Here is a 17,648-nt window from a genome sequence, read left to right as displayed (position 1 = left end):
AATTTGGGAAGACCCCAAAACATTGGGAAATATAAAAAAAAGAAAACAGAAAGTGCGCTGGAGTATAACAATGTCTGGATGCGGCCGGTATACTTGTCTATTCTGCACAAGGTACGGACAAGTCCTGTGGGATACATGCCTGGTTCATTTTATTGAACGTGAGCTTATCCACATTGGCTGTGCTGAACACACATTTGGACAATACACTGCGTGCAGAATTATTAGGCAAATGAGTATTTTGACCACATCATCCTCTTTATGCATGTTGTCTTACTCCAAGCTTTCCACAGGTATGTTACAAATGCCTATTCTTGTCTTTTTTTTTTTTTTTTTTTGCATGGCCATTGAATGGGGTTAACTTGCCTGACAAAAAAGCCCTAAAAAAAAAAATTCATTAAAAAAGAACAAAGTATTAGCTTGCCCACAAATCTCATCCATTCAGGCAATGCAGGGGGTCGCTGGGTATTAGGGCTTCAGTGTGTATATAATTATTATATCTCTGCCCCTTTGGTATTGGGCATATGACTCCTATAGTGTCTGTATCAACAGGCGTCTGTGTCTACATAATTATAATCGCTGTTACGGTGCTCCGATCAGTTATTATTCTGTTGGTATAGAGCTGCCCCATATCCTACAGTCAGTGTGGTCCTGTGTCTATTGTGGATCTCCTACCCCTGCCTGCACATAACTATCAGCACATTAGCTGGCAAGCACTTCACACACACACTACGCCTACAGTCTGCACACACTGCATTCTCTCTCCCTAGTAATAGCTAGTGATCTCTCCAGGATCATATCCTTGTATGCCCTGCAATATCCCATTGCATTTCTGCACCTCGACGCGTTTCCACATCGCTATTACGTAATGTTACATCAGGAGTTTTAGGTAAACATTAGATTCTGATTGCTCCTGGTGCTGAGAAGTCAGCCAGTGAACACACCTCCTGGCTGTTATTTTTTTCTCCCTACGAGTTCATCTTTGGTTGGCAGTTGTTTGTAACCTCCAAGTGAGGTCTGTTTATTTCTATTACTGTTGGGCCTATTATTTTAAGAGGTATAATTAAAGAATACATTTTAAGGCATTCCAATATTCAATTTATTTAGAAGTCAGACTAGCAGTAACACCGGGGCTGTTTAAGGCCTCATGCACACAAACGTATTTTGTTTCCGTGTCCGTTCCATTTTTTATGCGCATAGGATGCGGACCCATTCATTTCAATGGGTTTGCAAAAGATGCGGACAGCACACCGTGTGCTATCTGCATTCGGATAGGCATTGTTACAATGGATCCGCAAAAAAAAAAAAACAGATGCCATACGGAGGTAATCTGTTTTTTTGGGGCGGATCCGCAAAACACATACGGTCGTGTGTATGTAGCCTAATGGACATACAGATGTGGGCAGCATATAAGGACCTTGACAACCTTTCACTATATCTTTTCTCTATACCCAATGTCATTGACTGTTGATACAAAGAAATGTAAAATATTGGCCAAGAAACTTTCATGTAAAGTAAAAAATAAAATGAAAATACTATTACACTTTTACTATCAGTGGTCCTAAAAATGTCAAGACTATTATAAGATTATAGAAAGATCCAATCTTATACTGCATTTGACCCTACTATTAGTTGTAACTACAATATAGTTAGTCACATGAGTAGCATGCCCGTATGCAATGGAGAAGAGACGTAAAGTGAATATCCATCCTTCAACACCACTTAGTTTTTTTTATCTAAACCGGTTCATAATTTATGTTGATACAGAGCTCTAGTACTGACAGATGACGTGAATAAGGCCTAACGTTTTTGCCATCTGTTTAATGTAAGCAAAGAACGCATAAGTTAATGGACGATTCAGACAGATGCCATACAGTGGCATCCATCACCATAGAGTAAGGCTCCTTTCACACGGGCGAGTATTCCGTGCGGATGCGATGCGTGAGGTGAACGCATTGCACCCGCACTGAATACCGACCCATTCATTTCTATGGGGCTGTTCACATGAGCGGTGATTTTCACGCATCACTTGTGCGTTGCGTGAAAATCGCAGCATGCTCTATATTCTGCGTTTTTCACTCAACGCAGGCCCCATAGAAGTGAATGGGGTTGTGTGAAAATCGCAAGCATCCGCAAGCAAGTGCGGATGTGGTGCGATTTTCACGCATGGTTGCTAGGTGACAGTTTATTCACTGTATTATTTTCCCTTATAACATGGTTATAAAGGGAAAATAATAGCATTCTGAATACAGAATGCTTAGTAGGTGATTAATTGAGGGTTAAAAAATAAAATAAAAAATTAACTCACCTTCTCCTCTTGTTCGCGTAGCTCCCGGTCTCTTCTTTACTTCTCAAAAGATGAACTATCGGCTAGGACCTGTGGTGACGTCAGATCACATGCTCCAATCACATGGTCCATCACCACGGTGATGTACCATGTGATTGGAGCATGTGATCTGACGTCACCAAAGGTCCTTTAGCCCACAGCTCATAATTAAAGAAGTAAAGAAGAGACCGGGAACTACGCGAACAAGAGGAGAAGGTGAGTTAATTTTTATTTATTTTTTTAACCCTCAATTGATCACCTACTAAGCATTCTGTATTCAGAATGCTACTATTTTTCCTTATAACCAGGGAAAATAATAAAATCTACAGAACACCTAACCCAAGCCCGAACTTCTGTGAAGAAGTTCGGGTTTGGGTACCAAACATGCGTGATTTTTCTCACGCGAGTGCAAAACGCATTACAATGTTTTGCACTCGCGCGGAAAAATCGCGGGTGTTCCCGCAACGCACCCGCACATTTTCCCGCAACGCCCGTGTGAAAGAGGCCTTAAAGGGAACCTGTCATGTGGATATTTGAATATAATCTAACTAATTATATACAATCATTAACTACTAAAAAGTACCTTAGATATATTCACTTACTGGTGTGACAGATGGTTACCTAATGGTATACAAAGATGCTGCATGCCGCATGCTAATGAGCTGATTTGAGTCCGGCGTGATGTCATTGAGTCCAGCGTATATTTAATACAGAGCTATAGCCTCTCCCCTGCCCACCTGCTGCTGATTCATATGGAAAAAAAACTGTCATTCAGCAGCAGGTGGGCGGGGAGAGTCAGGAGCTCATGAATATTCAGGACTCATCATTATCAGCTGGAGCTTTTCAATACAAGATGTTGGCAGATTGACTGGGTCAATTAAAGAAAGTGACCCAGCATTTTGCTAAGAGAATCTGTCACTTATTTATGTTGCCCTTAGGGCTCTTTCACACCTGCGTTGTTGTGTTCCGGCATAGAGTTCCGTCGTCGGGGCTCTATGCCGGAAGAATCCTGATCAGGATTATCCTAATGCATTCTGAATGGAGAGAAATCCGTTCAGGATGCATCAGGATGTCTTCAGTTCCGGAACGGAACGTTTTTTGGCCGGAGAAAATACCGCAGCATGCTGCGCTTTTTGCTCCGGCCAAAAATCCGGAACACTTGCCGCAAGGCCGGATCCGGAATTAATGCCCATTGAAAGGCATTGATCCGGATCCGGCCTTAAGCTAAACGTCGTTTCGGCGCATTGCCGCATCCGACATTTAGCTTTTTCAGAGTGGTTACCATGGCTGCCGGGACGCTAAAGTCCTGGCAGCCATGGTAAAGTGTAGTGGGGAGCGGGGGAGCAGTGTACTTACCGTCCGTGCGGCTCCCCGGGCGCTCCAGAGTGACGTCAGGGCGCCCCAAGCTCATGGATCATGTGATCACATGGATCACGTCATCCATGCGCATGGGGCGCTCTGACGTCATTCTGGAGCGCCCGGGGAGCCGCACGGACTGTAAGTATACCGCTCCCCCGCTCCCCACTACTACTATGGCAACCAGGACTTTAATAGCGTCCTGGGTGCCATAGTAACACTGAACGCATTTGGAAGACGGTTCCGTCTTCAAATGCTTTCAGTACACTTGCGTTTTTCCGGATCCGGAGTGTAATTCCGGCAAGTGGAGTACACGCCGGATCCGGACAACGCAAGTGTGAAAGAGGCCTTAGTTAGGACACCATAAAACTGGTGACAGGTTCCCTTTAATGTATACTTTTTTACCAGTCTCTGCATGATACAAAAGAGTGGTGTGCTCCGCTTTCATATCCTTTTGTTTTCCAAGGTATACATTAAACGGGTGACAAAAATGTGATGTTAAACCCACCCTAACATTGATTATCTTGTGACATGGTCCCTTTCAAGAGATGGGATCTATTAGGCAGTAGGTGAAAAATTATTCTTGAAATTGGTTTTGGAAGCAGGAAAAATGGGCAAACAAAATAATCTGAGCTATTTGGACTGGGCAGAGCATCTCCAAAACTGCAGATCTTCTGGGGTGTTCCCAATATGCAGTGTAGGTCCCAGTACGAGTGGGACCTACAAAATATTATTCAGGTACTGTTATTTATTTTATGGAGGACTGGTGTAAATTTAAACCACAATATTCTGCCTCCCTTCAGCCATCATTAGAGGGAGCTTAAAAGCTAACTCTGTGGGAGAGTGTTATTAAAACTGATATAAGGAAAAACAGACTTAGTTGCCCCTAGCAACCAGATTCCACTTTGAATTCAGTGCATGAAGGGAGATTTATCAAACTAGTGTAAAGGAAAACTGGCTTGCCCGCAGCAACTAATCAGATTCCACCTTTCATTTTCCCAAGGAGCTCTGGAAAATTAAAAGATACTGTATTTGTACTTGATTCCACTGATGTGACATACTTTTTTAAATGTACAACATCATTTTAAAATAAATAATAAAGTTGTGTAACGACGTAAAGCACGGTAACGATATATTAAGAAATTTTCCAAACATCTGTTTGAAGAGGTGAGCGGGACTCCATGCGAGCAACGCTTCCTCTTCATTACACTGCACATAGTTTCCCCTGTAATGGTGTAATTACAAGTACTCTCTCCATTCACTTAAAATTTGTATTTACACTGCACCGTCAAGACTTTCGAGATGACGGGCAGCATAATGAAGAAAAAAAAAATCTCTCGTATGGGGTGCCGCCTTCACTTACAGCTGTCGACAAGGGTCCCGGACGTCAGACCCCTGCCGATCAGGTATTGATGACCTATCCTGAGGATACGTCATTAATATAAGCAGGCTGCATAATACCTTTAAGCTGGCCATACAGTTGAGATTTCAGACGAATGTTTTCTGAAACACTTGCTGTGCAAGGTTAGCCAATGAAGGTTGATCGTTCTGGACAATTTAAAATGACAAAAACACTCATTTTCAGAAAGGACTTTCTATGTTTTGGAAATTGCACCTAACAATGATCCCCAAAAAATGTACCATTTCACTTTAAATGTTTTGCAAACACCTGTTTTTAGTGCAGCCAGCAATACAGCATTTGTTTCAGAAACTGACCACAGTATATATAGATAATTACTAAGTATACGCATTCTAGCTGACATATATTCAAAACCATAATACTCCTTAATGATCCCAGGAAGCTAGAAAGATGCAAACAATTTCATTATACATCCCCAAACACATGATGCTCTAATATCACAGGCATTACTTATAGAAATTGTCAAATACCTAAAGCCTTCAGGAGCAGGAGTGTTCAGGTGGGGATTTGGTGGGTCACTATGACATCGAGGCACCTTTACAGGTCGTGGACTATTGCGATGTGTAACTAATAAAACAAAATACGTTTAAAATGAGGTCAATAAAATAGCAAATCAAATCGACAATCTGGTTGACAGTATGGAAGTAATTAGCATTTACTAAGACTTAAGTTACTACATTGGCCACTACGGAAAAAAATCAACCTAAGCCACAGGGAATATTTGTATTTGCATGATGTATTTAAAGGAAACCTGTCATCACTTTCTAAGGCCTCTTTCACACTTGCGTTGTCCGGATCCGGCGTGTACTCCATTTGCCGGAGGTGCCCGCCGGATCCGTAACACCGCAAGTGAACTGAAAGCATTTGAAGACGGATCCGTCTTCAAAATGCGTTCAGTGTTACTATGGCACCCAGGACGCTATTAAAGTCCTGGTTGCCATAGTAGTAGTGGGGAGCGGTATACTTACAGTCCGTGCGGCTCCCGGGGCGCTCCAGAATGACGTCAGGGCGCCCCATGCGCATGGATGACGTGATCCATGCGATCACGTCATCCATGAGCGTGGGGCGCCCTGACATCATTCTGGAGCGCCCCGGGAGCCGCACGGACTGTAAGTATACCGCTCCCCACTACTACTATGGCAACCAGGACTTTAATAGCGTCCTGGGTGCCATAGTAACACTGAACGCATTTTGAAGTCCTGGTTGCCATAGTAGTAGTGGGGAGCGGTATACTTACAGTCCGTGCGGCTCCCGGGGCGCTCCAGAATGACGTCAGGGCGCCCCATGCGCATGGATGACGTGATCCATGCGATCACGTCATCCATGAGCGTGGGGCGCCCTGACGTCACTCTGAAGAGCCCCGGGAGCCGCACGGACGGTAAGTATACTGCTCCCCCGCTCCCCACTACACTTTACCATGGCAAACAGGACTTTAGTGTCCTGGCAGCCATGGTAACCATTCAGAAAAAGCTAAACGTCAAATCCGGTAATGCGCCGAAACGACGTTTAGCTTAAGGCCGGATCCGATTAATGCTTTTCAATGGGCATTAATTCCGGATCCGGCCTTGCGGCAAGTGTTCAGGATTTTTGACCGGAGCAAAAAGCGCAGCATGCTGCGGTATTTTCTCCGGCCAAAAAACGTTCCGTTCCGGAACTGAAGACATCCTGAATGGATTTCTCTCCATTCAGAATGCATGGGGATAATCCTGATCAGGATTCTTCCGGCATAGAGCCCCGACGACGGAACTCTATGCCGGAACAGAACAACGCAAGTGTGAAAGAGCCCTTAGCCTATTTATCCACTCGCTTTTCTAAAAATACTTTTTAATACATTAATAACGATATTAAAATCAATTCTAAATGAACTATCAGTTCAGAGCAAAACCTGAAATAAATGTTCCCGCCATGTATGTAAATGAACCTTGGAGGAGTCCTGTCTCATCCATGCTTCAGGCTGGGTTCAGACCTGAGCGTCTATGATATGCGCGTTTAACGCGCGTTTTTGACAAGCGATTTTTGCAATAGTAAACGCGCGTTTGACGCGCGTTTGTGTGATTGACTGCAATGTCATATGGCCACAAACGCGCGTCAAAACGCCCCAAAGAAGCTCAAGTACTTGTTTGAGCGTAGGGCGTTTTACAGCGCGTTTTTCAGTGCTGTAAAACGCTCAAGTGAGAACCAGGGCCATAGGGAAGCATTGGTTTTCATGTGTTGAGCGTTTTACAGCGCGTTTGAACGCGCTGTAAAACGCTCAAGTGTGAACCCAGCCTCAGAGAGGAGTCCAGCGTTCTCTGACTCTGAGTGCGGCCACACCCACTGTGAAGGAGCCCAGCACCGCCCCGCATCCTCCGAATCTCCTCCTTGCTCCCCGACATCACAAAGCTAGAGCGCCGTAATCTCACGTTAAACGAGCTAGCGCATGCGCAGTTCGTTCTATGAGGCTGATGCCAGCACAGGGAAGGAACGCTATGCCGACACTGCGCATGTGCTAGCTCGCGTATCGCGAGATTACGGCGCTCTAGCTTTGTGATGTCGGGGAGCAAGGAGGAGATTCGGAGTATGCGGGGCGGTGCTGGGCTCCTTCACAGTGGTCGTGGCTGGGCTGCGGAAACGTTAGTAACAGCTCCTTGTGCTTCTTACTTTTTGACACAATAAAAGCACAGAGAGCTATGGGGAATGGATATTGCGGATGTGCTAGCGACGATCTAGCAGCCCATGTCCTCAGCTCTATACCCAAAATCCAGGTGACTGGTTCCCTTTAAGGATATGCTCAATTTTCTATTCTTGTCATTAGCATTAAGGAGATCAATTTTCCTTAACCCCTTAGGGACACATGACGTACCGGTACGTCATGGGTTTAAAACGCGATTGCAGCGCGGCGGGGGTTAATCGGAACAGGATGCCCGCTGAAATCATCTTGTCACAACGCAGGGGGGGTTCTGGGTCGTATGGACCGCTGTATGGAAAAGGTTAACAGTCAGGGAGCTCCCTCCCTCTCCCATCGGGGGGCTGCTGTGCCTTTGCAGCCCCCAGACAGGATGGTGTCACAGAGGGAGGGAGCCCCCCTCCTTCCCCTTCCCCGTCTACTCAGTTGTGGCACACGGGGAAGGTTCCCATGGCAACAGGACGCCTTCTCAGGCATCCTGCTGTCCATGGTGCTGAACAGATCTGTGCTAAAGGCATAGATCTGTTCAGACAAAGTGTAAGTGAAATACAGTGCAGTACACTATATAGTGTACTGTACTGTATTATACAAACATCAAAAAACATCAAAAAATTTAAAAAAAAGGTGAAAAAAAGTAAAAGATAAAAAAAACATTCATCACTGAATAAAAATTTAAAAAATAAAATACACTACACATATTAGGTATCGCCGCGTCCGTAACGACCTGATCTATAAAACGGTCATGTTACTTTTCCCGCACGGTGAACGCCATAAAAAAATAAAAACTATGAGGAAATTGAAATTTTGCCCACCTTACTTCCCAAAAAATGGTAATAAAAGTGATCAAAAAAGTAGCATGTACGCCAAAATAGTACCAATCAAACCCTCACCTCATCCCGCAAAAAATGAGCCCCTACAAGAAACAATGGCCCAAAAAATTAAAAACTATGGGTCTCAGACTATGGAGACACTATAACATGATTTTTTTGGTTCAAAAATGATATTATTGTGTAAAACTTACATAAAAAAAAAAAAAAAAAAAAAAAGTATACATATTAGGTATCGCCACGTCCGTATCGACCAACTCTATAATAATAATATCACATGACGTAACCCCTCAGATGAACACCGTAAAAAATAAAAACTGTGCTAAATTAAAAAAAAATTGTCACCTTACATCACAAAAAGTGTAATAGCAAGCGATCAAAAAGTCATATGCACCCCAAAATAGCGCCAATCAAACCGTCATCTCATCCCGCAAAAATCATACCCTACCCAAGATAAAAACTGAAAAAACTATGGCTCTTAGACTATGGAAACACTAAAACATGATATTTTTTGTTTCAAAAATTAAATCATTGTGTAAAACTTACATAAATAAAAAAATTGTATACATATTAGGTATCGCCGCGTCCGTGACAACCTGCTCTATAAAAATACCACATGATCTAACCTGTCAGATGAATGTTGTAAATAACAACAAAAAAAAAAACTGTGCCAAAAAAGCCATTTCTTGTTACCTTGCCTCACAAAAAGTGTAATATAGAGCAACCAAAAATCATATGTACCCTAAACTAGTACCAACAAAATTCCACCCTATCCCGTAGTTTCTAAAATGGGGTCACTTTTTTAGAGTTTCTACTCTAGGGGTGCATCAGGGGGTCTTTATATGGGAAATGGTGTCCAAAAAAGCAGTCTAGCAAAATCTGCCTTCCAAAAACCGTGTGGCATTCCTTTCCTTCTGTACCCTGCCGTGTGCCCGTACAGCAGTTTACGACCGCATATGGGGTGTTTCTGTAAACTACAGAATCAGGGCCATAAATAATGAGTTTTGTTTGGCTGTTAACCCTTGCTTTGTAACTGGGAAAAAAATATTAAAATGGAAAATCTGCCAAAAAAGTGAAATTTTGAAATTGTATCTCTTTTTTCTATTAATTCTTGTGGAACACCTAAAGGGTTAACAACGTTTGTAAAATCTGTTTTGAATACCTTGAGGGGTGTACTTTCTATCTAGGGGTGTACTTTGGGTGGTTTCTATCATGTAAACTTCACAAAGTGACTTCAGACCTGAGCTGGTCCTTAAAAAGTTGGTTTTTGAAAATTTCAGAGAAATTTCAAGATTTACTTCTAAACTTCTAAGCCTTGTAACGTCCCCCCAAAATCAAATGTCATTCCCAAAATGATCCTAACATGAAGAAGACATATGGGAAATGTAAAAGTAATAACTATTTTTGTAGGTATTAATATGTATTATAGAAGTAGAGAAATTGAAACTTGGAAATTTGCTAATTTTTCAAAATTTTTGGCAAAGTTTGTATTTTTTTTATAAATAAAAATGATTTTTTTTTTACTCCATTTTACCAGTGTCATGAAGTACAATATGCGACGAAAAAACAATCTCAGAATGGCCTGGATAAGTCAAAGCGTTTTAAAGTTATCACCACATAAAGTGACACTGGTCAGATTTGCAAAAAATGGCCTGGTCCTGAAGGTGAAAATTAGCCCGACTCTTAAGGGGTTAATATTTTTTACAACAATCACCTGCTGAATTGTCCCATGTAAAGGGACCTTTACGCTGTCTAGACCTGCATAACATTTAACACAGTGGTTAAGGCTGGAAGGTAAATGTGTGGCAGGAACAGACATTTTGTCTAACTCTATACCAACCGTTTACTTTGAAACTGAAATGTATGGCAGAATTGTGGTGCAATTTTAGGACTTGCCCCCTTTCAAGTTAAGCCATTCCACTTTTCAAGAAAGTGTAAAAAGAAAACATACAGGGTGGTCCATTTATATGGATACACCTTAATAAAATGGGAATGGTTGGTGATATTAACTTCCTGTTTGTGGCACATTAGTATATGTGGGAAACTTTTCAAGATGGGTGGTGACCATGGCGGCCATTTTGAATTCGGCCATTTTGAATCCAACTTTTGTTTTTTCAATAGGAAGAGGGTCGTGTGACACGTCAAACTTATTGGGAATTTCACACGAAAAACAATGGTGTGCTTGGTTTTAACGTAACTTTATTCTTTCATTAGTTATTTACAAGTTTCTCTTTGTTTACAGCCATTGACATGTCGCCGAGGTTAACACATGAGGAGCGGATAGAAATTGTGTTGATGTCTGGTGAACGCAGTAACCGGGTCATTGCAGCAGATTTTAATGCAAGACACCCTACGAGACCACCCATCTCCCATGCTACAGTTAGCAAACTGCTTGCTAAGTTTCGTGAAACTGGTTCAGTGTTGGATTTGCCAAAATGTGGACGCATGAAATCTGTCTCTAATGAAGAAACATCAGTGGCTATCCTAGCTTCATTCAGCAAGAGCCCACAGCGTAGCACTCGCCGCATGTCACTGGAGAGTGGCATTAGTCGAACATCCCTTCGGCGGATATTAGCTACTCACAAATGGCACCCTTACAAACTCCAGCTACTGCAGCATCTCAACGAGGATGACCCAGATCGGCGCACTGAATTTGCAGAATGGGCAAAACAAAAATTGGAACAGGACCCTTAGTTTACGCAGAAGATTTTGTTCAGTGATGAGGCAAACTTTTATGTGAATGGTGAAGTTAACAAACAAAACCACCGCTATTGGTCTGACACTAACCCACATTGGATAGATCCCTCCAAGACTGTTGGAACCAAAAAATTTATGGTATGGTGTGGTATATGTGGTACAAAGATAGTGGGGCCATTCTTCATCAATGGAAACCTCAAAGCCACTGGATATGCGAAATTTCTACATGATGATGTGTTTCCCTCTTTATGCACTGAGGCTGGCACGTTCCCTGAGTTTTTCCAGCAAGATGGTGCACCACCACATTATGGGTGTCAGGTCCGAGCATTCCTAGATGAACAGTTTCCTGGAAAGTGGATTGGTCGTCGTGGGCCAGTTGAATGGCCCCCAAGGTCTCCCGATCTGACCCCCTTAGACTTTTATCTTTGGGGTCATCTGAAGGCAATTGTCTATGCGGTGAAGATACGAGATGTGCAGCACCTAAAACTACGGATACTGGAAGCCTGTGCTAGCATTTCTCCTGCGGTGTTGCTATCAGTGTGTGAAGAGTGGGAGAAGAGGGTTGCATTGACAATCCAACACAATGGGCAGCACATTAAACACATTTTATAAGTGGTCAGAAACTTGTAAATAACTCATGAAAGAATAAAGTTACGTTAAAACCAAGCACATTGTTTTTCTTGTGAAATTCCCAATAAGTTTGATGTGTCACATGACCCTCTTCCTATTGAAAAAACAAAAGTTGAATTCAAAATGGCCGACTTCAAAATGGCCACCATGGTCACCACCCATCTTGAAAAGTTTCCCCCCTCACATATACTAATGTACCACAAACAGGAAGTTAATATCACCAACCATTCCCATTTTATTAAGGTGTATCCATATAAATGGCCCACCCTGTAGTTGCGCCTAATTTGCGCCACTTTTCTTTACCGATTTTAGGTACAGACATATTAGTAAATCTGGGCCAATGATTTGTGTTTTCTTTACGTCTGGGGCTGTCACCATCTTTTAGAATCATCAACCCCTGCATAGCTGCTGTGATAAGTAAGAGTGTTGGGACAATCTGCTTCCCCCCCCCCCCCCCTCAAAACAAGACACCCCAGCAGAACCAGATAATGGTGTGTCAGCATGTGCTGAATCCAGCTATTCATCATGGTTTCCAATATGGCATAACAAAGCCTAATTTAAATCCGTCATGGCAAGTCCTCTAAAGATTAGAAGAAAATGTGTGCAAATAAAAGGTAACAAAGTCACCCGTACAGTTACATGGTAAACTAAACAAAGTTCCTTAATTACACAAAACCTTTGTAGAAACTGTTGTGCATTAGACTGACCATACATGGACAGTTGTTGACCGACAGTTATTGCTTCTGATCCCATCATACACATGGCTGATCAGCCAAGCAAGCATGTAATCTCAGTAAGAAATGGAAGCTGCAGCCAGACCTCTCCAGCAGAAGTCTAGTATATACAAAAGAACAAAAGGATCAGGCAGTTTAACTCCAACATGCCTGATCCTTATCTCCCCTTACATCTGCGACTTATCTCCCCTTACATCTGCCCCATAACATGCATGAGTAATATGGATCGAAATTAAAACTGGGCAACTAATACTTCTGGATGAGTTACCATAGTAATCAAATTAGAATTACCAGTCTAAAGCAGTAGTCGTGACATGTTTAGTTGGTATGGAAACTTATTTTCAACTGTACTTGAAAAGTGGTCTTTGATGATAAATGAGGCAATAGCTGAACAGGGGAGAGATGCTAGCAAAACGCTCACACAGAGCACCAGTATTAATAGATCTCCCCCAGCATTCTAAACAGTATATACAGAAAACAAAAGTGCAAAAAATTTGTACACACCATAAAAATACAAGACAAAATAGAACTTTTAAACAGGTTGCCTGGCCTAATTGAACTTATGTCCTGCAGCAGTGTGTTAAACATAACCCTCACTCACCTTTCCAGATATCCTCCGTTCCAGCGCTGCAGCTCATGTACAACTCCTATCACAGTCGATCAGTTATTTGAAGGGGTTGATGCACTCAAATGTGACGAGCAGTTGTATTTACACTGCACCGCTGCTACAATGTGGACAGTGTGCAGGTAAATATTAAAAAAGGATGCAGTGTTTGCACGAGTGCATCAACACATTTAGGCTACTTTCACACTAGCGTTCGAGCGGGTCCGTCTGATGTTTCATCAGACGGATCCGCTCCTATAATGCAAACGCTTGCATCCGTTCAGAACGGATCCGTTTGCATAACAGTTTATTTCAGATCTGATTTTTCACTTCGGAAAACTCAGATCCGACAGTATATTCTAAACACAGAAGCGTTCCCATGGTGATGGGGACGCTTCAAGTTAGAATATACTGAGAACTGTGTACATGACTGCCCCCTGCTGCCTGGCAGATGCTGCCAGGCAGCAGGGGGCAGACCCCCCCCCCCCCCCCTCCTGTATTTAACTTATTGGTGGCCAGTGCGGCCCCCCCTCCCTCCCCAGTATTAATTGTAACCAGTGCGGCCCCCCTCCCTCTATATTCATCGGTGGCCAGTGCGGATATTAAATATGAGCAGTGCGGTCTCCCCCCTCCCTCCCCAGTATTAAATATGAGCAGTGCGGTCTCCCCCCTCCCTCCCTCCCCAATATTAAATATGAGCAGTGCGGCCTCCCCCTCCCTCCCTCCCCAGTATTAAATATGAGCAGTGCGGTCTCCCCCTCCCTCCCCAGTATTAAATATGAGCAGTGCGGTCTCCCCCTCCCTCCCTCCCCAGTATTAAATATGAGCAGTGCGGTCTCCCCCTCCCTCCCTCCCCAGTATTAAATATGAGCAGTGCGGTCTCCCCCTCCCTCCCCAGTATTAAATATGAGCAGTGCGGTCTCCCCCTCCCTCCCTCCCCAGTATTAAATATGAGCAGTGCTGCCTCCCCCTCCCTCTATTCATTGGTGGCCAGTGCGGATTCAAAGTATTGTGATCAGTGCGGCCTCCCCTCTCTCCCCCCCCCCCCCCCCATCATTGGTGGCAGCGGAGAGTACCGATCGGAGTCCCAGTTTAAATCGCTGGGGCTCCGATCGGTTACCATGGCAGCCAAGACGCTATTGCAGTCTTGGCTGCCATGGTTACTTAGCAACAAATAGAATCATTATACTTACCTGAAGAGCTGCGATCTATGTGACCGGCCGGGAGCTCCTCCTACTGGTAAAGTGACAGGTCTGTGCGGCGCATTGCCTATAGACCTGTCACTTACCAGTAGGAGGAGCTCCCGGCCGGTCACATAGATCGCAGCTCTTCAGGTAAGTATAATGCTGCTATTTGTTGCTAAGTAACCATGGCAGCCAAGACTGCAATAGCGTCTTGGCTGCCATGGTAACCGATCGGAGCCCCAGCGATTTAAACTGGGACTCCGATCGGTACTCTCCGCTGCCACTCAGATTGCATTGGGGCAGTACGGATCCGTTCGGGGCCGCTTGTGAGAGCCTTCAAACGGAACTCACAAGCGGAGCCCCGAACGCTAGTGTGAAAGTAGCCTTAACTATCTGATCGCTGGGGTGCCAGGAGTCAAACCACCCACTTATCTGATATTAATGAGCTATCCATAAGATGTTGATAACCTTGCACAACCCCTTTTAACTAGAAATGTTTTTTTTTATACAGCTCTTTAAGGGTTTGAATGAGTTTTCCAAATTTAAACACGTGACCCAATGACATACCACATGGGTGACATATCACAACTGCAGCCAGTGATTGCCTGCAGCAGTCATGTGTGGTGCAGTTACCAGGATGTTGATTCCAAAAGACACGGTACCTGCGGAGGTGCCGTGGAGCGATGGAACCAGAATCCTGTGACGGGAACAGGTAATATTGACCCCCACTGGAGGTCCGGACACTTTGAAGGGGTCTGTAAAAGTTTAAAGTTGGATAATCCCTTTAATATTCTGTATGGAAACCACAATACTGGTAAATATAAAATCGGCTGTATAGATTTCAACTTTTCCTGCACTTCCTATAGTAAGCATCAGTAACGCACCAACGATGTTAGGATTGTGCTGTACATCTGCTTAAACATTTACGTCTACTACATAAAAATAAACACAAAACCATGGAAAAAAATAAAAGAAAATTCTTAATATCTTACTCAAGTACAAGCCGGTGACAGGACTATGTGGTTTTCCAATAACGTGGCCAATGCATTCATTCATGAGTGCTTGCAAACTCTAAACAAATGAGAAAATCTAGTTAACATAACAGATAGTATATAGACTAAAACATAACAGGCACAAACCCCCCCCCCCCCCCCACCCAAAAAAAAAAACTTCTAAATTGTAAGTGCCCGTAACCAATTCTTATGCTTGTTCATGTGCACAGATTGAAAGATAAATGACCTGTAATAACAGTGTAAATTATAAAACCTACTACCTGTAGCTTAAAAGTGGAGTATGAGATATTTAAAGGTTGTCAGCATCGTAATGAATATCAAACTCTAGACTATGTTACAAAAGAATCATTTACAATCATTGCTACTTTCGTTTTCCCAAGGCCCTTTACCAAATAAAAAATGTACGCAGTTATAGACATCTCCTATTTTCCCTTGCACTACTTCTGTTACATTTCCTCCACTGTGAGTCTTTGTACGATCGTATGCAATGCTATAATTAACTGGATTGCTGTATTTAGACTCCGCTTGATAAAATATACTTCCTAAACCTGCATTTGCTGCACTGCACTTGTACATGCTACCGGATACAAATATTATGTACAGGTGTCAGCCAACAATTACAGGTGCAGCTCAGCAATTGGCAAGGAGACCATACAGATCCACCAATGAATAATGTAAACGACGGTTCGCTACTGTAACAGTGAATATAACCAAACCTTACCAGAAAGTCATCCTCGGGAAGAGCTGAGATAAATGCTGGTTCAATAGCTTGGAGATAGTCAAATCCTTGTGTTGCCCATCTACAAAAGTGAAGACTTTCATACATGTACATACAGGTGCATTTAAATAAATTAGAATATCATTAAAAAGTAAAAATTTTTCAGAAATTCAATTCAAAAAGTGAAACTCATTATATTGATTAATTACATACAGAGCGATCTATTTTAAAGGGGTTCTCTGGGCTTTTAATATTGATGACCTAGCCTCAGCATAGGCCATCAATATCAGATCGGTCTGGCACCCCTGCCGATCAGCTGTATGAAGGGAAGGAGCGTGCCGTGCCGCCTCCCGTCTATCTTCCTGCTTGCCATAGGAATAGCAACAGGTAGCAGGAAGAGAGAAGGGAGAATGCATGTGCACACCCTCACTTCATACAGCTGATTGGCGCGGGTGTGGAGTGTATGACCCCTACCGATCTGATATTGAGGACCTATCCTGAGGATAAGCCTGGAGAACTCCTATATTTCTTTTAATGTTGATTATTACGGCTTGCAGCTAAAACAAACCTAAAAGTTAGTATCTCAAAATTAGAATATTGTGAAAAAGTTCAATATTGTAGACTCATGGTGTCACACTCTAATCAGCGAATCAACACAAAACACTTGCAAAGGTCTCCTAAGACTTTGAATGATCCCTCAGTCTGGTTCAGTATGCTACACAATCTTGGGGAAGACTGCTGACTTCAAAGTTGTCCAGAAGACAGTCATTGACACCCTCCACATGAAAAGTTGAGTGGAAGGAAAAAGTGTGGTAGAAAAAGGTGCACAAGCAACATGGATACCCGCAGCCTTGAAAGGATTTTCAAAAAAAGGCCATTCAAGAATTTGAGGGGATTCACAAGGAACGGACTGCAGTTGGAGTCAGTGCTTCAAGAACCACCATACACAGAGGAACGAGGACATGAGCTACGATTGTCGCATTCCTTGCGTCAAGCCACTCATGACCCAGAGACAATGTCAAAAGCATCTTACCTGGGCTAAAGAGAAAAAGGATTGGACAGGTGCTCAGTGGTCCAAAGTCCTGTTTTTAGATGAAAGCAAATTTTGCATTTCATTTGGAAATCAAGGTCCCAAAGTCTGTAAGAAGAGTGGAGAGGCACACAATCCAAGTTTCTTGAGGTCCACTGTGAAATTGCCACAATCACGGAGCCATGTCATCTGCTGGTGTCGGTCCACTGTGTTAGGGCTCGTTCACACGACCATGGTCCCTCCGTGCCGTGGACCGCAAATTGCGGTCCGCAATGCACGGGCACAAACCGTGGGCCAGCCGCATGCGGATCGCGGACCTATTCACTTGAATGGGTCTACGTCCGTCCGTTCCTCAAAAAGATAGAGCAAGTTATATCTTTTTGCGGTGCGTAGGCACGGAACGAAACCCCAGGAAGCACTCCGTAGTGCTTCCGTGGGGTTCGGTTC

At 43.4% G+C, this 17,648-nt stretch overlaps 1 protein-coding gene across 1 annotated transcript in view; it reads right to left on the bottom strand.

Annotated features, from left to right (window-relative positions):
- The window catches only part of MAP3K4 (mitogen-activated protein kinase kinase kinase 4), a 188,135-nt gene that overhangs the window by 34,899 nt on the left and 135,588 nt on the right, over nucleotides 1–17,648 (bottom strand). The window contains exons 14-16 of the mRNA XM_040429284.1: nucleotides 16,175–16,253; nucleotides 15,433–15,511; nucleotides 5,570–5,666 (exon numbers count right to left, since the gene is read on the bottom strand). Of these exons, the coding sequence (XP_040285218.1) occupies nucleotides 5,570–5,666; nucleotides 15,433–15,511; nucleotides 16,175–16,253 (255 nt within the window). The remainder of the gene's footprint in view (nucleotides 1–5,569; nucleotides 5,667–15,432; nucleotides 15,512–16,174; nucleotides 16,254–17,648) is intronic.

This window comes from Bufo bufo, chromosome 4, assembly GCF_905171765.1.
Source record: "Bufo bufo chromosome 4, aBufBuf1.1, whole genome shotgun sequence".
NCBI classification, from domain to species: Eukaryota; Metazoa; Chordata; class Amphibia; order Anura; family Bufonidae; genus Bufo; species Bufo bufo.
Note: the sequence above shows the minus strand (reverse complement) of the source record. Positions and strands in the feature narration are given on the sequence as shown.